Below are 24,258 nucleotides of genomic sequence, written 5' to 3' on the forward strand. Positions count from 1 at the left end.
GCGGCTCACCAGACGCCGGCTTCTCTTCTGGTTCGTTGGGGCCTAAAAGAGGCATAGAAGTCAGAACTGCGGCTGAAGGCGCCTCCCTCCCTGGGCTGGTGGGGCTGCTGGGTGGAGCGTGGTTGCCGAGGGCGGCCCGCCCGCTCCTGCACAGCACCTCTCCTGAGCCTGGCTGTGCAGCCCTGGAATTCACACTCAGGTGTGGAGAGACAAGAGGCCACATGGACCAGACTCTGTGCAACCCCAGGAATCGGGGTTGTCACCCTAGGGCCAGCACTTGGACGTCACACTGAAGGGGCCCAGGTGGCGCTGAGCCCTGTGTCCAGGGTGGGTCGGGGCACAGATATGGAGTCACCCTGCAGTGCTCAGAACTCTGGAGAATGAGGAACTTCCGACCTCTATTCCTAACAGTCTATTGGGGGCCACATGCTCGCCTGGGTCTACCTCACCAGCCAGCATGCCTGCCCGGTCAGCGTGCATGGGCCCCATGCCCCCGGGGGCACGCGCTCCCTGGGGCCGGCTTCTGGCCACCTGTGAGGCTTCTGCATATGGGGTGATGACTGCTGGGCTCGGCCCCAGCCAGCATGTGGGTGGATATCAGCCCGGTGTGGACGCCAGCCTTTGCCGGGTCCCCCACCACCCACCTCGGACCAGCAGCCGAGCAGACGAGTAGGCGGCGCCCACAGTGTTGCTGATATAGGCCGAGTACTGGCCGGCATCCTCGCTGGTGACCGAGAGGATTTCCAGGGTGTGCAGGGTCTTCCTGTCAGCCATGCGGATGTGCGCAGACGCCGTCAGGGGCTGCCCATCTTTGAACCAGTACAGGCGGGGGGCTGGGTAGCCTGGGGCCACAAGGGGAGAGGTCAGCACAGAGCTGTCAGCCAGTGGGCACTCTGCCCTCCACATGGCCCAGGGAGGGGGTGCCTCAGAGACCCCTGGGCTGCAGGGGACCACCCGATCTCTGCTGGGGGGAGGCAGCTCCTGACCCTCTGCCCCCTCCCCCTCACCTTTGACTTTGAGTTGGAACTTGGCCAGGCGAGTGCCAGGGGCCACTTGGAGGTCTTTCAGCTCCTCCACCACCTGGGGCAGCTGCCCCTCCTCTGAGGACTCCGTGCCCTCCTGCTCGCGGCTGGCAGGGAGAACAGAGGAGGGCAACGTGAAGTGCACCAGTGAGGAGACAGGAGGGGGCCAGGGTCAGGTACAGATAGCTTTTGAGGTCCCATTGGCTGCTGCATCCTGGCTGAAGGTTCTAGGACTTTGATTCTGTCATTCCAATCCAGCTCTGCCACCCCCACCCCAGGGCCCAGGACTGCCAGCTGGCTGGCATTGCCGCCTCTGTGTGGCCCCACCTGGACAGGTAGCCTTGGGCGCTGAAGTAGGATGACGTCTCGGTAGCATCAGCGGCCGTCTCATAGTCTGTGCTGGTCACTGGGGATGAAAGGGCAGCTGGAGCAAGGCCTGCACCCATCTGCCCCCACACGGCCCCCTAGAGGCCACCAGGTTTCCACTGCACAGCCGTCCCTGGGAGCCACTCGCATGCCTGAGTCAGAAGTCTCAGGGGACACAGCTACCCTGTGGCCCCTCTCCGCCCCCATGCTGTGCCCGTCATGTTTCCAGGCCTGTAACTGACTGTAAGACCCAACAAATTGTAGATACCAGGCGATTCTGGGCTTCATAAATGGCAAGCAGGGCCAATGGCAGCGTCTCCCAGTCACACTGCAGTGGAAAGCAAGGACGGCGTGTACAGGCCTCAGAACACAGCCACCAGGACGGAGGAACAGGGACTGGGTTTGCCCTCTGTTACGGGCTGAAAGTCTGTGTCCCCCAAAATTCACAAGCTGAATCCTCACCCCAACATCATGGTATGGGGAGATGAGGCCTTTGGGAGGTGCTGAGGTCATGGGGTGGAGCCCCCAGGATGGGATCAGCTCCTTATAAGAGAGACCCCAGAGAGCTCCTCCCTTCACCACCACGTGAGGCCACGGGGAGACAGCTGTCGGAAACTCTGAAGAGAGTCCTCAGCAGAGCCCACCACGCTGGCTCCCTGACTCTGACTTCCAGCCTCCAGACCGTGAGGAGTAAACTGTCGTTTATAAGCCTCTCGGTCTATGGTGCTTCATTACAGCCGCCGAACTAAGACACCCTCCCCGCTGAAACCACCAAAACAAACAGAAGATACGGAGCATGCCTGGGATGCTGTGATCTACAGTAGGAATACACACTTGGTCTTGTCCCGTTCCTGGCACGGAGCTCCCAAAACCCTTGGACTCTCCTGTGATGAGAGCGATAAAGGGGTCTTGACAGTCACGACAAGCCTGTCAACCACACCTGAGCTTATGCTAACGAGGTGACTCTGGACAGCCCCTGAGGATGGGGCTGGTCGCCAGGGGTAGGGACCCCGTGATTAGAGGCTGGAGCTTTCAGTCCCACAACAGACCCCTGGAGGGGAGAGGGGCTGGAGCTTCAATCAATCACCAGTGGCCCATGATTTGATCAGTCAGCCTATGTGATGAAACCTCCAGAAGACCCAAAAGGACGGTTCCGAGAGCCTGCAGGTCGGTGGGCATGTGGAGGTGCCGGGAGGAGGGCGGTGTGCTTGGAGAGGGCGTGGGAGCACGGAGCCCCTTCCCTAGGCCTGCCCTGTATGTCTCTGCATCTGACGGTTCTGAGTTATATGCTTTCACAGAAACCAGCAATCTAGCAAGAGAAATGTTTCCTGAGTTCTGTGAGCTGCTCCAGCAACCGGGGAGGGGTTGGGGAGCCTCTATTCTGGAGCCCGTGGTCAGGAGCACAGGTGATGCCCGGACTTGGGGCTGGCAACTGCAGTGGGGCGGTCTCGCGGACCGAGCCCCTTATCTGTGGGGTCTGACGCTGTGTCCAGATGGATGGTGTCAGAACGCAGGTGAATGGTGGGAGCCCCGCTGCAGTCGCAGAACTGCATGGAGTGGGGAAAGAACCCTTACTTTGGAATTGGGTACAGAATCATCCGAATGGTTTTCGGGTCACTGGGCATTAAGTGAGTGAAGGACAGTGATCCATTAGAGAGAAGAAACAGAAGTGAGCCCCATGATTGCCCAAGCTCCCTGCCTTGCGTTTCCAGGCCCAGGAGGGGAAACTGAGGCAGACCCTGAGTTGAGGAGACAGAGCTGATGTCCTGGGAGACGACGGTAGCTGGAGTCCATAGGACAGAAAACCAGAGAAGAGAAAGCTGCACAGAGAGGACCCCCTCCCTGGAGGACTCAGCAGAGGACAGATTTGCACCGCACATGAGGAAAGAGCCACGTGACAGGGCTAGAGGAAATGGAGCCGGAGAAACAGAAGGCTGCACAGTTGGCCTGGAAACAGTCCACAGGGCAGTGGCAGAGGGCTCAGGAAAGCTCTCGCCCCAGGAGAGGGGAGGACCAGCCTCAGCCCCGCCCGACAACCACACAGCCAGACCCAAAAGGATGGAACTGCTTCCCAGAGACTCACTGTAACCAGAACAAGCCCCACAGGACCTGCAGAAACACAAAATACCCGGCTCCCAGCAGGGTCAGACTCAGTGTCAGGCGTCCAGTCAGGGAGCACAAGACACGCGAGGAAGCAGGAAAACAGGACCCAGAACGTGGAGAAAGTCACTCAGCCAGAACCGACCCAGACTGACAGATGTTAGAACAGCAGAGATGGACATTAAAATAGGCACAGAACTGTATCTTATGTGTTGGAAAAGTTAAGTAGAGACATAGAATATACTAAAAAGACTTCAGTGGAATTTCTAAAGATAAAAAAAATGCAAGGCGCAGGATGAAAAGCAGACTACTCGTCACACAGGAAAAGAGTCATGGACGTAAAAGCCCAGAATGAAACGCACAGAGAAAAACGAAACTTAAAGAGCGAAAAGAGTACCCGTGAGCAGTGGAACAACTTCAAGCGGCTTGACATACGTGTAACTGAGGTCCCCAAATGAGGGGGGAGAGCAAAAACCTTTGAAGAAGTAATGGCCAACAAAAAATCCAAACTTAACGAAAATTATAAACACCAAATACCAAGAAGCTCAATTAACTGCAAGCACAAGGAAACATGAAGAAAAGTACATCAAAAAAAAGCATAATCAAATTACTCAAAACCAATAATAAAAAGGAATCAAAAAATATTGAGACCATTTTTGCAGAAATTGACAAGCTGATCCTAAAACTTGTATAAAAATGCAAGAGACCCAGAAAATTCAAAACAATCTTGAAAAAGAATGAAGTTGGAGGACTCACGCATCTAGGTTTCAAAACTTACTACAAAGCTACACTAATCAAGACAGTGCAGCCCCTGGCAAAAAGAGAGACGTTTAGATCAATGGGACAGAATTGAGAGCCTAGAAATAAATCCATACATTTAATGGAGATTAGCTTTTGACAAGAATTCCAAGACAACTTTATGGAAGAAAATAGTCTTTTCAACAAATGGTACTAGGACAACTGGATATCCACATTAAAAGAATGAATTTGGGCCCTTACCTCATACCATATACCAAAATTAACTCAAAATGGACCAAAGACCTAAATATAAGAGCTCAAACTATAAAACTCTTAGAAGAAACACAGGTGTAAATCTTTATAGCTTTGGACTAGGCAATGGATTCTTAGACACGACAACTAAAGAACCAGGAAACTAAGAAAAAGTGGATAAACTGGACTTGCTCAAAATTAAGAACCTTTATGCATCATAGGACACTATCAAGAAAGGGAAAAAACAGGCCACAGAATGGGAGAAAATATTCAAAATCATCCATCTGATAATAGATAACAGATCACCTATCTGATATGTGCTAGTACCCCGCACAATGAAGAGCTCTAACAACTCAAAATCAAAAGACAAATAACCCAATTTAACAATGCACAAAGGATTTGAACAGATATTTCTCCAAACAAGATATACAGAGGGCCAATAAGCACATGAAAGGATGCTCACCATCATTGGTCATTAGGGAAATGCAAAACAAAACCATATGAGATACCACTCCACCCCCTTTAGGATGGCTATTATGGAAAAGGTGAACAATAACAAGTGCTGGTGAGGATGTGGAGAAACTGGAACCCTCGTACATTGCTGATGGGAATATAAAATGGGGCAGCCACTGTGGAAAACAGCTACAATTTTAAAATGTGCAGTGTAGTGGTTTTAATGTATTCACAAGGTTGTGCAACCATCACTACCTGTAAGTTAAACATAGGGTCACCATATGGTCCAGTAATTCCACTCCTAGGTATACACCCAAGAGAAGTGAAAACGGACATCCACACGAAAACTGGTACATGAGTGTTCACATTCGTGTATTCGTATTATTCGTAGTAGCCCAAAGGATCAATGGATAAACATCGTCCAATGTGTGCTTGATCGGTCCAGACACAATGGAGTATTTTTCAGTCATAAAAAGGAATGAAGTACTGACACATGCTACAACATGGATGGACCTTGGAAACATGCCCAGTGACAGAAGTCAGACACAAAAGGCCACATATCATATGACTCCATTTACATGAAATATTCAGAACAGGCAAACCCAAAGAGACAGGAAGTAGTTCAGTGGTTTCCAGGGGGCTGGGGAGTGAGGGACAGTGGATATGGGGTTTCTTTCTGGGATAATGCAAGAGTTCTGGAATTAGATGGTAGTGATGGTTGCACAACCTTGTGAATACATGAAAACGACTACATTGCACATTTTAAAATGGTGAATTTTACGGTGTGCAAACATCTAAACACTTTAAAATCCAAATAGAAAAGACAATTTATGTACAGAGAAGCAAAGACAAGAACGACATCATACTTCTCAGTGGAAACATGCAGGCTAGCAGCTGGTGGAGCCACATCACTCAAGTATGGAAAGAAACACTGTACCAGCAAAAATATCTTTCAAAAACAAAAGCGAAATAAACACATTTTTTCAGACATACAAAAGAAAGAATTCCAGCATACCCATACTACAAAAAATAATGTTAAAAGACGTCCTTCAAGCAGAAAGTAAGTGACACCAGACGGAAATCTGGATGTACACAACAGAATGGAAAGCATGGAAAGAGAATGGCCCGCAAAAATAGATAAGATGGGTTCCTATTTAAGGTGATCAACCTGTTGTTATTGTTGTGGGGTTTTTATCATAAAATGTTTAACCAATTCCTTGCTAGTAGACATCCAGATTAGGTTTTTATTTGCTAATATAAATAACTACAATTCAAGAGACTTACACATATTTTTGTTCATCTAATATTTTTGGGGACGTACAGCTGTCTAAAACACTTGTTTTGGTAAAATTCTTCATTGAAAACTTGTATCATTAATATACATTTGTTTACCAGCAGCTGTAAATTGTCACTTACTGAAACCCCTGAGAATAATACTCACTATCTTTTTTAAAATCTTTGGAAGTTTGAGTGACAAAATTATGTTTTTGATTTGCATTTCTTCACATATCAGTTCAACTTTTTATTTCATACATTGGCTTTTTTGTTGTTCTTTTGTGACCTTTTTTTGTTCTTTGCTTTTAAAAAAAAACCCTCAAGTTCACATGTTACAAATGATCTTCGTCAGGTTGTTTCCTCTTTATTCTTGGTATGTTGTTCTTGTTGAGTTTTTTAACAGCTTTTTTCCTTTTTATTTTGAGAGAATTGTAGATCCTCATGTTGTTCTAAGAAATAGCAGAGATCCCACGCACTCTTCACCCAGGTTCCAGCAACGTTAACTCCTCTCATAACTATAAAAGGGGACATTGATATGTCCCTTGACCTTGTTCCGATTTCACAAGTTTCACCCAAACTCCACTGAGTGTATGCGTGTTTAATTTTGCGCAATAAAATGCTGTTTTATCACTGTTGCACATGTCAATAACGCGTTCCTTTTCCTTGCCAAGTCTACTCCGTAGGACAGCCGTCCACAGTTTAACCATTCACCTGCTCAAGGACAGCTGGGTCGTTACCAGTTTTTGACTACTAGGAATAAAGCTGCTATGAGCATTTGGGTACAGGTTTTATTATGAATTTGAGTTTTCATTTTTCTGGGGTAAATGCCCCAAAAAGCAATTGTTGGGTTGTACGGTAACTACATGGTTAGTTTTGTGAGAAACTGCCACACTGTTTCCAGAGTGGCTGCCCCATTTTACACGCCACCAGCAGTGCATGGAGGATCCCGTTCCTCTGTGTGCTCATCTGCATTTGGGGCTGTCACCACTTCTTACTCTAGCCATCCTGATCAGCGCACAGTGACATCCCGCTGGGGCTTTGCTCTGCCTCTCCCTGACGGCACACGAAGCTGAGCACCTTCCGTGGGCCCAGCTGCACCTGTGCACCCTCCCACAGAATGTCCCGATGTGTCCTTTCTCCTATCCTAACTGGATTTGAATAATATTTTACTGTTTAATGTTGAGCATTCTTCATACACTTTAGAAAAAAGCCCTTTATTAGACCTGTGGTTTGCAGATACTTCCTCCCTCCTAACACCAAGTCTTTCTCAGAGCAGGAGTGTTTAACTCTGAAGAGGTCCAGTTTACCACTCTTTCTTTCACAGGTGTTGCTTTACTACCAAGTCTCAGAAGTCTTAGGTGCTGAAGATTTCCTCCTGTTGTTCTTCTGCAAGTTTCACAGTTTTATATTTTACCTTTAAGTACGTAACCCACTTTGAGTTAACTTTCAGATAAGGTCGACGTTCCTTTTTTTGCCTATGAATGTCCAAATTACTCCACACCATCTGTTGAAATTCTATTCCTTCAATTAATTGCTTTTGCACTTCTGCCAAAAATTAGTGGACGTTATTTGTAGGGGTCCTGGCAACCATTCTCCATCCTGAAGCTGTCTAGGGGCCCAGCAGGAGTCACCACATTAGAACGAAGGGCACCGCCCACCCTGGTCACTCAGGAATTTTTAAAGGACTTAAGAGCTGCAGGCCAGGAACCAGAGACAAAGACCAAATGAGCATTTCTTGTTATCCCACAGTGACATTAACCACCCACCATGCCCTGGGGCACCTCCAAACCTTGCTGGGCTCCTCCCCAGTCTGGACGCCTCTCAAGGAGACAACGCTCCCACCCCACCCCAGGGGGCTCCCAGAGAACTCTCCATTGGCCACAAGACATTGAGGCCCCAGTTCCTGTCTGGCCAAGACCAACGCTCTCCTGACCATCCTCCAACCCAGCACTGTCCCTCCCGGCTGGAGTCCCCATGCCGCCCACCCTGGGGCCATCAAACCCTGGCCGTGGTACTCACGGTCCACGCGGAGCTCTGCCTTGGTGGAGGACACGCCTGCACTGTTCTCGGCCAGGCAACGGTAGACGCCCATGTCTGCCGGCACCACAGCTGTGATGATGAGCTGGTGGCCACCCTGCTGGTCTTCACTGATCATGTAGTGGTCATCCTCCTCCAGCACCCTCCCATCCTTGAACCAGCGCACACTGGGCACCGGCTGGCCCGTCACCACACAGTCGAAGCTCACAGGGTACCCGTCCAGCACCTCCTGATTCTGCAGCTCGGTCAGGAACACGGGGGCTGGGAGTGACAGGAGGGCATGCCAGGAGTTAGCCCTGGGCTCCCCCTAGTTGCCCCAGCTGCCAGGGTTCCATGTGCACGATCTGCACAGCACCCATTCCCATGGGAGTGCTGCAGACCCAGTGGCTAAACGCTTCTCCCCATTCTCCAGGAGAATCCTCTCTCTGCCAGCCTGGTTCCTGAGCTACCGTGAGGCCAGAGGGACAGCAGATGAGAAACAGGGAGGAGAGGGAGGTAAAGGGGAGACCAAGGTCGTGTGGGCTGGGCGTCAGGGACTGGAGATGCAAGAGTGGCTCAGAACTGGAGAAGAGAGACCTCAAGACATGATGGTGCAGGTGACCAAAACCTCTAGGAAGTCAGTATTCACGTACTTGTTTCACCGATGAGGCTCAGAGAAGCTAGCTAGTCATAGGCAGAGGTGGGATGTAAGTTGAGCTCTGTCTAACCCCAAAGTCAGGGCTCTTCCCAGCCCAGTGGGTTGCATCCGTAAACGGACTGAAGCTTGAGCCCAGCCAACTCCCCGAGTGCTCAGCTTTGCCCTTCCTCTCTCCCCACCCCAATTCAGGTGGCTTGCAGACTCACCAGCCTCTGGGGTCAGCAAGCTGGGCACTGGCTCCGGAGGTGCTGCAGGGGCTGGGGCCACCCTGCCAATGCGCATCTCCACCCCCCGAGGCCTCTGTTCCAAGAGGCTGATGTCCACTCCGATGCCCATCGTGCCAAACATCTCCTGGAAGCGGGCGGCCGCCTGCTGGGCCTCAGCAACCTCCTCGAAGCGGATGCAGATGCAGTGCTCGTCTTCATGGTAGGTCTGCCAGTCCCCAGGCTCCTCAGGCTCTGCGGTGCCCTCGTCCGCACTGAGGAAGATCTCTTCATCTGAAACCTCGGCCGAGCCCTTGGTGCAGAAGAGGCGGTGCAGCCGCCGGGCGGCCCGGCGGAAGGCATCGTCCAGCTCGCCCCCGGAGGAACTCTCGGCCTCGCTCTCCGTCCCGCTGACCACCACGCGGGCGCTGTGGGACACGTGGCCAAACTTGCTGCTCACCTGACAGGTGTAGTGGCCAGCGTCCGCATGGCCCAGGCCAGCGACCAGCAGAGAGCAGGTGCCGTCCCCAAGCTGGTCGATGTGGTAGTGCCGGCCGTCAGTCAGCTCCACACCATCCTTGAGCCAGCAGGCATGCATGTCCGCCTTGCTGGACACCACACACTCCAGACGCAGGACATCCCCCACCTGTGCCTCAACATCCCCAAATGTGCGGCAAAACACAGGCCCCTCCTGCTGCTTCAGCTCCTTCCGGACCTTGTAGCCCTTGAAGGCAGCCTGGATCTTCACAGCTGCCTGGTCCATGGATGGGGCACCCAGGTCCTCCACCCTCAGCTCTCCTGGCGGTGGGCACACTGTGGCCGGCTGCTCCTGCTGCTTCTGCGGCTTCTCAGACGGGGCTTCTGGGACCCCAACCTGTATGTACAGGTAAAGCAGGAAAACCGAAGCCCGGGTTGAGGAAGGATGGAGCAGGGCAACACAGGGCAGGGCTGGGAGCAGGGGCCGGTCTCCCACCCCAGCTCCACATCTCCCCCCTGCATGCCACTCTGCCTCCCTACCTGCTGGCAACCACACTACCTTCATTGAGCCGGTATGCCTGGCTCCTGCTATTGCCACAAAGCAAGCCCACCCTCCCTGAAATCAGTTCACATGGTCACCCTGGTCAGGACTGACAGAGTTGTGAGGAACGCCCCAGAGAAACCAGTTCCAGCTCTTCAGAAAAAAGTTTCAACAGCCAGGTGAATGGTGGATGGGTAAGTGGATGGATGGATGCATGGGGGGTGGAGAGGTGAGTAGAAGGAGAAAGGATAGGTGAAGGGGTGTCATGGGTACATGATGGATAGGTGGATAGGTAGATAGTGGGACAGGTGGAGGACAAACAGATGGACAGTTGAAAGAACAGGTGGGTAGACAGACTGACAGATCAACGTATGAACAGATAAACAAGTGCAGAAGTGGTCAATGGATGGATAGGTGGTTGGGTAAATGGATGGATAGATGAACAGATAGGTAGGTAGATGAGTGGATGAAGAGATGGATAGGCTGACAGGTAACCCTATGAATGGGTGAATGTGTGCAGGAATGGTGGATGAATAGATGGACGGGTGAGTGGATAGGTGGATGGATGTATGATGTGTGGATGAATGGACAGAAACACAGATGGATGGGTAGATAAATAGACAGGTAGAAGGCTGGATAGATGGATGGGTGGGCGGATGGATGGTGGATGGACGAATGGACAGAAGCATAGATGGACGGGTGGATAAACAGACAGGTAGAAGAATGGATGGATGGATGGGTGGATAAATGAACAGGTGGATGGATGGTGGATGGAGGAATGGCTGGGTGGTAGATGGATGATGCATGAATGGTTGATGGATGCTAGATGATGGATGACAGACACACAGGTAGGTAGATAGATGGAAAGATGGACAGTGGATGAACAGACAGATGGATAAATGGATGGCAGATGGGCCGACGCACAGATGGTGGATGGACAAGGCACAGATGGACAATGGATGGGTGGTGAAGATCTGAGACACCCAGGCCTCTCCTTTCAGGCAAAGCTGGAGCCTCACCTTGCTGGCCAGTGGTGAGGGGCCAGCCCTCCCAGCCTTCTTGAGGTAGGTAACCAGGGAAGGAGTGCCCGCCCGGGACTCGTCATCAGAGCTGGTATGCGAGAGATCAGCCTCGCCAGTGCGTGTCAGCTCGTCAGCCGTGGAGTAGTCCTCGGAGAGGTCCGGGGCCACCTCCTCTGCTTCCTGCCGCTGGCGCTGCAGGCGTCCATCCTCCTCCGGCAGCTCGCTGATGGAGTCCAGCGTGGGCTCACGGCTCATACGGCGCTTCCGGGCCAGGGCCTCCCACAGCAGGTGCAGGTCACCCTCCTGGGCTGCCTCAGGGGGCAGGCTGGGCTGCATAGGGGCCTCATCCCCTGATCCCGGGGTCAGCACCACTAAGGAGGGCGGGAGACTGGTCAGCCAGGCTGGGACAGGACCAGATCCCAGACCAGCACTGGCTGCTGACCGTGGTTCCCCTCAACAGGCCTCTGCTGCTTGCCTGGCCCCCAGAGAACTCTGATGGCACAATGTTGCTGAGGTTTCAGAGGCTCTGAAGGGCCCTCTCAAAGCCTCAGTGCCCTCTGACCAGGGGAGGCCCCAGCCTTCCTCCAGCATGGAGTACGAGACCATCAGGAAAGAGAGGGCTCAGCCAAGTCAGACTGGGCCTGCCTGGGCCCTTCTGCTTCTGTTGCACAAGAGGAGGCCTGGAACCCACGGGGCCTTGTCACAGCGTAGGGAGAAGACGGACACGGGGAGGCAGAGTCAGAGTCAGTGCGGGGGGGGGGGGGGGGTCTCAGAGTGAAGGGAGGGTTCAGGACAGGGGGAAGGGGGTTCAGAGCGCAGGGGGGCTAAGAGTGCAAGAGCCTGAGGACTTAAGGGACCACAAGTGAGTACCAAGGACTACATTGGCCAGAACTCGGCTCAGGGAGAGCCTGGCCTGAAACCCAGGGATAGGGGTTCTGACAGGGGGCTGAGCCACTCCCATCTCAATCTCCCCTGGTGTGAGGAGAGCTCCCCAGGAGGACCCCGTGCATGGAGGGCCAGCCCACCCAGATGCCCCAGCCCCTCCCACGCTGGGCCCCAAGAGGACGCACCCTGGAAGGCAGCAGCCTCGGTGGAGGCCGGTCCTTGGATAGTGCCACAGCGGTACTCGCCCTGGTCCTCCGCGGAGAAGCCACGGATCACTAGCGTCTGCCGCTGACCGTGGGTGAGAACCTGGAAGCGTCCATTGGGCTGGATGGGCTCCATCCCTTTCAGCCAGAGGACCTCCCCTGCCTCAGAAACCTCGCACTCCAGACGCACTTCCTCGCCGGCTGCCACCTGCAGGCTCTCCGGAACGGTGGGCGCAGGCGCAGGCGCGGGCTCCAGAGGCTCTGCGGGAACAGCGTCCCGGCAGGGAGGGCGCATCAGCAAGGACGCACCCCAGGCTCCCCCGGTGACTTGGGAGGCTGTGAGCGCTCCAGGCGGGCCCCACCCTCACCAGCGGCCGAGGGCACAACTCACCGAGCCTCACCATCTGGGGCAGGTGCACCGGCTCCCCGGCGCCCGCGGGGCCCACGGCTGCCACGCGGAAGCGGTAGGTCTCCCCGGGCGCCAGGCCGTCGACCACACACTCGGGCCCCGGCACCAGCTCGTGGCACAGCCGCCACTCGCCCGTGGCCGCCGCCTTCATCTCCACCCGATAGCCGCAGAGACCGCCGCCGCCGTCGCTCGCGGGCGCCACCCAGGACAGCGTCACGGAGCGGCCGCTGCGCCCCACCACCTCGGCGTCCTCGGGAGGGTCGGGGAGGCCTGTGGGGAGGGTCCCGGTCAGCCCCAGCCCCGCCCGCCCTGGGATCTGGTCCCGGCCAAGTGTGGGCGCTGGGCGGGCTGCCCCCAGGCCTGTGAGCCGCTGTGCCCGGCGCCCGGCCGTCTCAGGGAGCCAGGGTCGTGTGCTGGAGTCACAGCGAGACTGTGTACCTACAGCCCGCCCAGCGTGGGGGCCGCGGGGAGCCCCCAGGAGCCTCAGGGGCTGAAATTTCCCACCCCGCCCCGCAGAGCCCTGGACCCCAGCTGCAGCGGGAGGCCCCAGCACCCACCCAGCACGGTGAGCCGCGCGGAGGCCACGGCGTCCCGGGCGGCGAAGGTGACCTCGCCTGCGTGGTGCGGCCGGGCGCGGTGCAGCAGCAGGGCGTGCTGGCTGCCGTCGGCTGTGACCGTCCAGTCGGCATCGTCCGGCTGCACTGCCGCGCCGTTCACGTACCAGGTGGCCTCGCCCACGGGCACCGCCTCGCTGAGCGCGCAGCTGAAGCGGGCCTGCCCCCCAGCCGGGACGGCCGCGTCCCGCGGGGGCTCCAGGACCTGCAGGCGCCAGCCTGCGGTGGGGGGGAAGGGGGGCGTGAGCGCGGGGCCGAGGGGCGGCCTCCGGCAGGCTCGGAGACCCCCAGGCCACCCCTCTCGCGGCCCCTACCTCCTGGCAGAGGAGGCAGCCCAGCCTCAGAGAGAGGGATCTCAGAGACCCAGGCCCCCACCGCGGTCACACACCCTCCCCCACCCCCACAGCGCGCGGTTCGGTGGGAGAAGCCTCAGAGACCTGCGGCCCCTCCCCGCAGCCCCAGCACCGCCCTCCGCGCGCCTCTGCTGCAAGGGATCCGGTGGGAGGGGCCTCGGAGACCACGCCCACCTGGCCCCCGCCCCCGCCCCCTAACCTTTGACGGTGAGGAACGCCGAAGTCACCACGTCCCCCGCCAGGAAGGTCACCCGGCAGCTGTCCTGCGGCCGCAGGTTTTTGAGCAGCAGCAGATGCCGCAGGCCGTTCTCGAAGTAGACCACCTCGGCGTCCTCGGAGGTGCGCACCGGCTCGTCGTCCAGCAGCCAGGTGTGGGCAGCCACCTCGGGACGGGACAGCTGGCACTCGAACAGCGCCTCGCCGCCCTCGGGCGCTTCCACGTTCTCCAGGCCGCGCACCACCGTGTTCTTGGCTGCAAGGAGGGGATGGCTCAGGGGCGCCGGCCTCTTCCGGCCCAGGGCGCCCCCACCCCCCGAAGTCACGTGGGAGAGTCTCCCCCCCATCCCCGCAAGACAAAGGGCTGAATAGAATGTGACCACAAGCAGGGCCGCGCTCGGTGTCAACGTGGAGCTGCCATGTGCCCTGCCGACACCATCACCACGTTCTGGCCCGGAGAGGTTCCTCCCTGCCTCACAGGCGAGAAGCCTCACAGACTAGAAGCTCCCAGAGCCCCAGCACGCTCGAGCCCCAGTGCGCCTTGCTGCTTCCGGTTCTGGATCCAGCTCCCTTTCCTCTGGTCCCCCAGCCAGTCCTGTCAGACTTGCCCCCTGCTGCTCACCCAGTGGAACAGAGACCTCGGCCCTAAGTCAGAACCCCTTTCTAATTCTCCTGTATACGCTGTCTGTGAGTCTAATAAGCAGCCACCCATTTTTCATGGAAGCCATGAACTCCATGTCTAGCCACAGGGGGGCTTGCCACCTCCCAGGACCCCTTCTGATGACAATCCACGTACTGCAGGGGATGCTAGTGGGCTGCGCAGCCCAGGGGGTCTTCCTGGAGGAGGTATATCTCTGAGGATGGGCATGACTGAGCTGGGCAGAGGAGGTGTCCCCGCAGGAGGAGTGACAAGAGGGGACACCAGAATGGGAATAAGGAAGGGTGTGTGGGGGCAGCGGGAAGGCAGGCCAACGGGGTGAAGAATGCAAATGGCCAGGCAGAGGACTGAGAGCAGAGGGTGAGGTCAGGTAGGAAAGGAGCACCAGGTGACCCAGGGCTGGCCTGGATGCTGGGGGGCTGGGGGTCTGGCCTTGAGCCACAGGACAGCCAGGAGCCACTGCAGTCACTGAGCTGAGGGATGGGGGCAGCCTGGCCCAACGTCCAGGCCCACAGTCCGAACTGCTCTCTGGGGTACCCCAAATGGAACCCGCACACAGCCCTGATGCTCCCTCTCAGTTCGTCCACAGAGTCTACACACACCACAGGCAGGAGTGTCCGCTCTGGATGGGGCCCTGGGGGAGTAGGGGGGAGGCCATCTCAGAGCAGAGGACCGGTGGGGCCTGACCACGTCCCTCTCTGGGCCACCCTCCTGGCCCTGGGTTGCTTGCGCACACACCAGGCTCTCCCTCGTCCCAGCCCCACCCGTCAGAACTGACAGTGGCCACGGGGCCTTGGGGGTGTGTCCCACATCTCCACCGAGCTCCGGTGGACAGCCGGGGGCCAGCAGGATCTACAGCTGCTCTGGCCGCGACGGGAGGGGCAGGGTGACAAGGGAGCGGGCCAGGCCTGCAGTCACTGCTGGAGCTCACCTCCTCAGCTCCCATCCAAGGACATCACCGCTGCTGGGTTTCAACAAAATCCCCGACTTTACAGCAGTGCCAGCCCCGGGTGCTGCCCTGTGCCTGTTCTCCCCTCAGCCCTGCCGAGGCCCAGAAGGCTCCGCCCCAGATGGCCACTGCCCAGCCCCTCTCCTCCAGGCTGGGCTCTCACTGCAGGCCTCCCCACAACTTCACAACCTTGAAGGGAGGGATTTTTGTATGTTCCCTGCTGTGCCTCTAGGGGCCAAAAAAAAAATGTTTAAAAAAATTGCTTGTTGAACTCATGAGTGAATGAGGCCGGCGTGACCTCAGGCAGTCAGTGGCCTGGACCACTCCCCCATGCTCATCCCCGCTTGGATGCTCCCCTCACAACTGCCCCCACCCTCCCGCTCACTCACCACCTGAACGTTTCAAATTTTCCCAAATAGGAAGTAGTCCCAGCCAAATGACACCCCTCCCCAGCAGGGGCTGCAGCCCACTGTCCCCCGCGCCTGGTCCCCCAACTGTGTGTGGCTGCAGTGTTGCAAACAGGGACGCAGGACTGGGAGCATCCTCTGAGTGACCAGCCAGCGAAGGGGCAGAGCTGGGGTCTGAACCCCGGGCCTCAGGCAGCTCAGCCCAGTGCCTCTGCTCTAGGACACAGCCCTGCAGACCCCAGGCCCGCCCACCGCTCCGCCTTGCCTGCCTCTACCTCCCCCAACCTCCCTGGGTGTCTTGGATGCAGGTTCTTCAGTGCAGCCTCTGCCCAGGGTTATTCCAGCCACCCCGTCCTGTCAGGCTGCTTGGGGAGGGGGTCTGGGATGGGTCGGCTCAGGGCCCAGCGCAGCTTCAGCAGGATCCACCCGCTGGAATCCTGTCTTTCTAGTATGGTCACACGGCGCTGGCTGTCACTGCCTGCCATTCCACCAGGACTGCTTGGCTCAAGCCACGCCGAAGCCATGCTGGGCCTGGGCTGCCCCCCAGGCCACCTCACCTTCCACTTGCAGCAGGGCCACCACACGGGTGCCCGCGGCCTCACAAGAATAGATGCCGCTGTCGCAGGGCAAGGCCGGCCGGAAGGACAGCCTGGCCACCGTCCAGTCCTGCTCTATGATGACGCGGTGCCCGTCAGCCCGCACCTCCTGCTCGTCCATCTTCCACGTGGCCTGCACCGGCCGTGAGTACTGGCAGAGGAGCTCGGCCGGGCCACCCTCCTCCACCGCCAGGTCCTGCATGGCACTGACCACCTCCACCACGGGATCTGTCGGCCGACACGCCGGGCACGCGTCAGCTGGAGCAGTGTGACTGCAACCCGCCCGCCCTCTGTGGTCAGCATCAGCGGCTCAGCAGCAAGCAAGCTCAGGGCTACAGTGGGAACGGGACCCTCCACGGTGGCCCAGGGCCCTACACACAGGGCAAACCTTGCCCCCACTCGCCCTACCCATGGCAAATGGCACCGTTGGCTTGGCCTCCATCCACTGTGCCCCTCCTCCCCCTTAAGCCCCCCTGGAGGCCCAGGGCACATGTTGCCCCAGCAGGGACACAATGCCCCCTCCTGAAAGCCCACAGGCCTCCTCAGGGTCCACAGACTCCACTGGGCGCACGGCACCCCCAGCCCTCTTGTCCCTCTTCCATGGGTCTCACCGCCCCCCCAGTCTCCATCCCATATCCCCCTGCCAAAATCCTAGTCAACAAATGGTTCTCCCTGCGGACCTGGGTGAACGTCACATTCACTCTGCAGTAGTGCCAAGGGGGCCTGTCAGCAAACACGCCAGGCAAGCCCCGTGAGAGGCTGCCCATGGAGCACCCAACACCCGACTGCGAATGGGTTGAGGGGTCCCTGGCAGCCCGCTGCCCTCCCCCTCAGCTCGCTCTTTCCCAGAAGAGCAAAAGACCTAGCCCAAGCCCACAGCAGGGAAGCAGTCTAGAGCAGGGACAGTGCAGGCCGCGCCGGGACCGTGAAGGGTGCCGTTGCCTCCAGGCTGCCCTCTGTGTGTGTGTGAGGGAAGTGCAGCCGAGTGGCAGCAGGTAGGCAGCAGTGCCCAGGGCCCTACAGAGCAGGTGGCATGGGTTGGCTTTCAGTTTCATCACTCCCAGTCATCATCATGTGGGACAGCAGCCTGCCAGCCACACGCACCCATGACACATGTGGAGCAGAGTCCAGTCCTGGGCCTGGCAGCCAGTCCTTGACTTCTCGCCCCGAAGACTGAAGGCAGCGTGCAGGGGCAGCAGGTGCAGAAGCGCCAGCAAGGGGTGGGGTCTCATTGGCCGATACCTTTGACCAACAACTTGGCCGTAGAGACCAGGGGCCCCGCACGGTAGGTGACAGTGCCCGAGTCGGCGACCCCCAGACCCGAGAGCTCGAGGGAGTGGAAGGTGCCGTCACGCACGGAGATGGCACTCTGGGGGCCGTCCTGCAGCAGGGTCCCATCCAGCCACCAGCGGGCCTCTGGCCCACCCGCACGGGACACCTCGCAGGAGAATGTGGCCACCTCCCCCGCAAAGACGTCCATGTTCTGCAAGCCTCGTACCAGGTATGGTGCTGCCTCTGTGCAAGAGGGCGAAAGGAGGGCAGTCTGGGTTGCCCTGGGGTCTCAGGGGCCACCCTGGGGTCCAACATGCCAGGGTGCCTGGGGTCTGCAGGGACACCCTGGGGTCTTCAGGGGCCACTGGGGTCCACTATTTGGGGCCACCCTGGGGCTGGCATCTGAGATCTGCCTGGGCCAACTGGCCCTTCCTGCTCACAGAATGAGACATGGCAACCACCCACAGTGAGCCCGTGAGAGCTGGCCGAGCCCCCCTGCACCCCACAGCCCCCCTCAGAACACGCCTGGTTTCACCAAAGGAGATGAGTGACCTGCATCTACCTTTGCAGAAGGCAGAATGGACATGCGTCAAGCCCCACAACTGCAATCTTTATGGGGTAGGCTGTGGGGTGGGGAGGAAGGACCATGGGGCCTGCCGCTCTGAGAGGGGGGTCTGCCTCAGGAAGTGAGCCCTCCGTCCCTGGGAGTATGGGAGCAGTAGCTTCTCCCTTCGCAGAGTGCTGTTTGTCCTGATGTCCCGTGAAGTCCCTCAGTCCCTAAGATTCTGAGGCCCTAAAGCCATGTGGTAGCTGTCCCCACCTGCCTCGCTTCCTCCATCCTCCACCTCAGGGCAGACACAGCAGACCGGCCGAGAGCACGGCTGCCCTCGCCCCGTGGGCGAGAGGGAAGGGGAGACTCGGGGCAGGGATAGCAACACCCTAGTTGCCTGGGGCTGGGGGTGCGTCCTCCCCGGTGAGGCTCATACCCTGCCCCCACGCTCCCCTCTGCGCACCTTCCCCAGGCCAGCCTGGGGCCCCTCGTGAAGAGGGAGACACGTCCACAGTTGGCAAAGCCCAGCTTCCTCTGCACCTGATCCCACAGCCCTGACTCCTGTCCACCAGGAGGAAGGTGAGAGGGGCAGGCGAGCGACACACACACGGGGACCACACCACAGGGTAGCCACCTGTCCACCCCAGGCAGCCCTCCCTCAGAAGCCCACACAGCCTTCCTCGTCGTGCACTGCCAACACCCAGCCCCAGCCCCCCCACCCCCACCCTCTCCCGAGAGTGCATGTCTGTCCCCACAGTGCCTGTCATCTCCAGCACAGCTCCCAGGCTTGCCTACACGCCACCCACTGGGCACCCACGCCCACAGCCCAGTGTCTGTATGCAGGCCAGCTTGCCCTGGCTGAGGACACCTGGCCAAGAGAGGGGCCAAGGCACAGCCCTCAGCGGACCCAACCCAGCTCCATGCTGCCCTTCACAGATGCCCACCCTGACGAACACATGAGGTCCAGCCCTGCTGAGGACATGCAGAAAACTGACCCTCTCCCATCACTCAACTTGAGGGCACTGCACTCTGGAGCTTCTCCTGGCCCCAGAGGCCACAGAGCTGACCATGTCTGTCCATCCTCTAAAGACTTGTGGTAGGGGGCACCTGGGACTCAGGACACACACTGTCTCCATGTCCAACTTCTCTAGTAGATTGGAGGCTCCCTGAGGGCAGCGCTGTATCTGACCTCTCTTGAGGTAGATAGTAGACAGATGATGGGTGCATGGTAGAGGGGTGAATAGATGGATGGCTGGTGGGTAGATGGATGGCAGATGGATGACAGATGATGGATGGATAGTGGATGAATGGATGGATGGATGAATATAGATGGATGGATGGATGGAAGGATACACAGATAAATGAATGGAAGAGGGTTGATAGATGATGGATGTATGGATAGTAGATGGATGGTGGATGGATGATGGATGGATGGTAGATGGATGGATAGATGAATCGATGGATGGTGGATGGATGGGACCAGTTTGAGAAGCTGGAGTAGGACTGCAGGGGAGGGGCACTCAAGGTCAGGCACTCAGGGATGTGCTGCTCTGGGGACAAAGTATAACCCAAGTTGAATATCCTTAAAAATCCTGTTTGCATGCCTGGGGCCAAGTACACTATGCCCAAAATTGCCCACGTGTCACAGGTACGCTGTTGCATCAGCACCTGGAGCCCGTCGGGCGTGCAGGTGTTAACATGGACATGAGCGCATGGACCTCTGTCACAGGAGTAGCTATGTGGAGGGTGGAAATGCAAAAGGCCTTGTCTCCACCTCAGGGCCCAGGCCCACAGCAGCCGGGCTCCCGTCTCCCTCCTGCAGACAGCACTAATCCCACACAGGGATGCCCTACCCCAGCATTTCTCAAACTGATCCTTACTGGTCCACCACAGTGGCCTCTCTGGCCTGTGGCTTTAGTGGTCAGGGGGTAGTAAATTGTCCCCTAAGGCAAGATATCTACTAGAAGGCTTGGGTTCCTGGCTGTACCCCCAATAGCTACTAGATGAGAGAAACACGCACACCCACAGCAGGGGAGCCAGGGGCGGGAGGGGCTGCCCACCTGTGACCTTCAACTGGGCCTCTGAGCTACACGAACCCACTTGGAAACTGATGGTTCCAGCGTCCTCGAGAGTCACCTGAGGGACAGAGATGGGGTCTCAGCCGACAACCCCATGCCAACCATCTCTGCTTGCAAGTCCCAGCCCAACCCAGCTGGAGTTGGAACCGTCCCCCTCCTGTACCCCTTGGAGCACTGTGGGTGGAGCAGGTCCCGGGGACCCCACCTTGTGCAGGGTGAGCAAGTGGAGGGTGCCTTGCTCCACCGTGATGTCATTCATCTCGTTGGCCTGCAGGGGCACCCCTCCCAGGGCCCAGCGAGCCTCCTGGCCCAAGGCCCTGGACAGCCGACACCGGAAGTGGGCATCCTGGCCCTCACTGAGCTGCACGTCCTGCAGGGGCTCCACAATGGTCACCTCAGGAGCTGCACATAGTGGGGCATGGTGTCAGCCTCGGTGTCTGGGAGCCCCTCACTCCATCAGGAGCACCTCCCAGTCCTCGGGGTCTGTCCCCAGACACCCCCCCCTCAATTCCTGAAGACAAGTAGGAGTCCCGTTCTCTGCGTCCTCCACCTCTCGGCAGAGTCCGAAGTCTGGACTCTGACCCTCGGAGATGATGGAGTGACCACAGGCTGGGGGTGAGCCGAAATTTGCAGCAGCCCCCCAACAAGAGAATCAGGAGGTACAGCTAAGCTCAGACACCCCGTGAGCCTCCATGAAGCCCGCCACCCCCACCCCACCAGCCTGACTCGGCCCCTCAGCCCGGGATGCCCCCACCCACCCTGATACCTCGGGCCATCCCCACGTGGCCCACTCACAGGTCCACTTCCCTGCCAGTTCCCCGCCCCTAGAGGCGGACACCCCTGCGGTCTGACTCTCTGCCCCACAGGCCCTGGACGTTGGGGCTCAAGCGCAGTGAGCAGGGAGACCAGCTGGCAGCTACTACCTCGGACGGTGAGCTGGGCAGAGGATGTGTGGCGGCCCACGTGGAAGGAGATAGTGCCTGCGTCCTCGGGCGTCACGCCCCTCAGCCGGAGCATGTGGGTGCAGCCACGCACAGCCACATCTGTCACCTCATTGCTCTGCAGCGGCAGGCCCTGCAGGCGCCACTGCACGTCCGTAGCCCCGGCCCGAGACACCTCGCAGCTGAAGTCCACGTCCCCGTGGGCCTGCACCTCGGCATCGATCAGACCCCGCACGATGGTCACCTCCGGCTCTGGGAGTTGGGCGAGGAGGGCTCTTTACCAGCCAGGTCAGAGCACCCAGACAAGCTCCCATGCCCCTCCACCAGGAAGACCTCCCAAACGCTTGCATGCTCTTCTCCTGCCACAGCCTCTATTTGCCCCACAGGGCATTGCCACCAAACACGGCCCCCTCCCATGACACTGAGCTTCTGGAAGCAGAGGCTGGCTGGGGGTGGCTCTGTTTGGAAGAAGCAGGCAAGGACTTGTGGGGTGGTGGGCTGCCTCGGTTGGTCCCCACCCTGCAGCCAGCGCTCCCCTGGCTGGGACATCAGGGAAGCAAGACCTTCAGGACAGACAGGCAGGGGCTCAGAGATGGTAGCCCAGGCCAGACTGCCCACCTGCTGGTTGGGGGCAGGAGGCAGGGCAGCCTTCAGGGGCCACAGCCTCAGTTTCCCCACTGTCAACACTTCTCTGGGGGCATCAGGATGGGTGTGGTGCAGAAATGAGCAGAGAGAGCCTGTAACCCCAGGGGCCTCGCAGCCACCTCTGCAACAGCGCCTGATGGGAGGCGGGGGAGATGCTGGGGCGGCAGGTGTGGCAGGAGGGCTCACCTCCGACCCTGACGGAGGCCAAGGTCTTCTGGCCAGCCACCACGCAGGCATACTCGCCCGTGTCCTTGGCCTCGAGCCCGTGGATCAGCAGCTCGCACACGGCCCCCTGGCGCCGCATCTCGAACTTGGGGCTCCCGTGCAGCTCCTCGCCCTCCTTGAGCCACCGCACAGGGGCCCCAGGCTCCGCCGTGCTCAGCTCGCAGCGCAGCCGGGCCACGCCACCTGCCTCCTGCTCCACGCTCTGCAGCTCCGTCTCGAATGCGGGCCTGAGGGCTGGGGGGCCAGGGAGGGCGCTTAGGGCACTGAGCAAGCCTGCCCACTCCACGGGGACGGTTGGGGGTGGAGCCGGGGCGGGCAGGGGCTGGCGGGCAGCTCACCACGGACCGAGAGACTGGCTGTGCTCTGCGCGTGGCCCGTGTCACAGGTGTAGCGGCCGGCATCCTCCTGCTCAGCGCCATGCACCCGCAGCTCAGCGACCTTGCCCTCCTGCACCATCTGGTACTTGGCGCAGGGGAAGAGCTGCAGGGAGCCCTTGCGCCACTCCACGCTGGCACCTGCGTGGCTCAGCTCGCAGCGCAGGTGCGCTGTCGCGCCCTCATCCACCTCCTGGGCCTGCAGCTCCCGGAGGAACCGCACAGGCGCAGCTACCGAGTAGGGAGAGAGCATGAGATTGGGTACAGGCGCAGATACAGGAGGTGGGACCGTAGGGGCAGCTACGGGAGGGGGGCTGTGAGCAGTGGGGCGCAGAGCCTCAGGCCAGCTCCACCCACCCTGCGTGAGCTCATGTTCCCCCCATTGGGACGCCCAGGGTGGGGCTGCAGCCCAGAGGGTCCCCCCAAAGCATGAGGGCCCTGAACGAGGGCAGGCTGGCCTCGGGGCCCACCTGTGACAGTGAGGGTGGCACTGGTGGCCTGGGAGCCACAGGTGCAGGTGTACTCGCCCGCGTCCTCCCGGCGCACGTCCCGCAGCACCAGCTCTGCCCTGTGGCCCCGCTGCTGCGGCTCCCGGCGCCCATCCGCCTGCAGCTCCAGGCCGCCCTTGCTCCAGACCACGGTGGCGCTGGGCTCTGACAGCTCGCACCACAGGCTGGCCATGGCGCCCTCCTCAGCCTGCAGGCTCTGCAGCGGCTCCCTGAACACCACCTGTGGGGCTGTGGGGTTGGCGGAAGGAGGGGAGACAGGGTCAGCCCCGAGACGGGCAACCCAACACTCAGTCAGCTCTGCTGAGGGCGTAGGCCAGGCATGGCCACTGGCGTCACTTCAGCCGCCTGGCCTGCCCACAGGCCCACTGCCTTGAGCTCCAGGAGGCCTAGGTGGGAGCGTGAGTCACGAGTCTGGGTCCCCTTTAAGGGGAGGAGGGACTGTGGTGAGGACCGTGAGACGAGCTCTAGATCTGGCCAGGGCTGTTGTCATGTGGCCTCTACCCAGGACACCCATGGGCAGGGCTGTGTCCCTCCAGGTCATCAGGGCAGGGGGTCCATGCAGACCCCGTGGGCAGGGCCACAACCCTCAGATCCTGACTAGAGGCTGTGAGGGATGGGGGAAAGTTGGGTGGATTAAGATGGAGAGGGAACAAGGTGGGAATTCTGTCCCCACAAAAAGCACTGGCCACATGAGGTCACTGGGATTGAGATCAGTACCAGACAATAGACAACCGGACAATGCTGTGACAGGTGAGCAGACAGGGACAGACGGAAACTGTCCAGGGCACAGAGAGGCGAGACACATGGGGAGCCAGTGGGCACAGACACAGGGAGACGAGAATGGGCACCCGAGCTCGTCCAAGTGACCACATGGAGTCTTTACCCTTGACGGTCAGCGTGGCCGAGGTCCTCTCCTTCCCGCACATGCACGAGTACTCCCCGGCGTCCGCCACGGCCAGGCCACGGATCTCCAGCTCACACACGGCCCCGTCCTGTCTCAGGCTGACTCTGTCCCCAGCTCTGAGGGTCTCAGAGCCCTTCCTCCACTCCACGGGGGCCACCTTGCTCAGCTCACAGCGCAGTGTGGCCGTGGCCCCCTCTGTGGCCTCTTCCTTCCTCAGACCCTTGGTGAACTTGGCAGGCAGGGCTTAGGGAGTCAGAAAGACATGATAACAATCACATTTTGAGCAGGTGGAAGACACAGGAAATGGACAGAACAGAGAAGACAGAAACCCAAGGGGCCAGAGGCCA

General features: G+C 58.6%; 1 protein-coding gene across 19 annotated transcripts in view; it reads right to left on the reverse strand.

Moving 5' to 3' along the window:
• OBSCN (obscurin, cytoskeletal calmodulin and titin-interacting RhoGEF) overlaps positions 1-24,258 on the reverse strand; it is a 147,209-nt gene that overhangs the window by 38,474 nt on the left and 84,477 nt on the right. For 14 of the 19 annotated variants that reach the window (XM_070518009.1, XM_070518014.1, XM_070518012.1 and 11 more), the window contains 20 exons: positions 23,891-24,154; positions 22,969-23,235; positions 22,463-22,729; positions 22,086-22,358; positions 21,237-21,506; positions 20,519-20,715; positions 20,296-20,371; positions 17,656-17,928; positions 16,375-16,641; positions 13,787-14,059; positions 13,178-13,453; positions 12,603-12,890; positions 12,194-12,472; positions 11,121-11,494; positions 9,087-9,957; positions 8,226-8,504; positions 1,350-1,428; positions 1,008-1,129; positions 645-842; positions 10-42 (listed from right to left, as the gene is read on the reverse strand). In XM_070518009.1, the coding sequence (XP_070374110.1) occupies positions 10-42; positions 645-842; positions 1,008-1,129; positions 1,350-1,428; positions 8,226-8,504; positions 9,087-9,957; positions 11,121-11,494; positions 12,194-12,472; positions 12,603-12,890; positions 13,178-13,453; positions 13,787-14,059; positions 16,375-16,641; positions 17,656-17,928; positions 20,296-20,371; positions 20,519-20,715; positions 21,237-21,506; positions 22,086-22,358; positions 22,463-22,729; positions 22,969-23,235; positions 23,891-24,154 (5,226 nt within the window). The remainder of the gene's footprint in view (positions 1-9; positions 43-644; positions 843-1,007; positions 1,130-1,349; positions 1,429-8,225; positions 8,505-9,086; positions 9,958-11,120; positions 11,495-12,193; positions 12,473-12,602; positions 12,891-13,177; positions 13,454-13,786; positions 14,060-16,374; positions 16,642-17,655; positions 17,929-20,295; positions 20,372-20,518; positions 20,716-21,236; positions 21,507-22,085; positions 22,359-22,462; positions 22,730-22,968; positions 23,236-23,890; positions 24,155-24,258) is intronic. The other 5 variants (XM_070518015.1, XM_070518013.1, XM_070518018.1 and 2 more) reach the window with 2 other exon arrangements.

The sequence above is a fragment of the Equus asinus genome, chromosome 9 (genome assembly GCF_041296235.1).
Source record: "Equus asinus isolate D_3611 breed Donkey chromosome 9, EquAss-T2T_v2, whole genome shotgun sequence".
Lineage (NCBI taxonomy): Eukaryota > Metazoa > Chordata > Mammalia > Perissodactyla > Equidae > Equus > Equus asinus.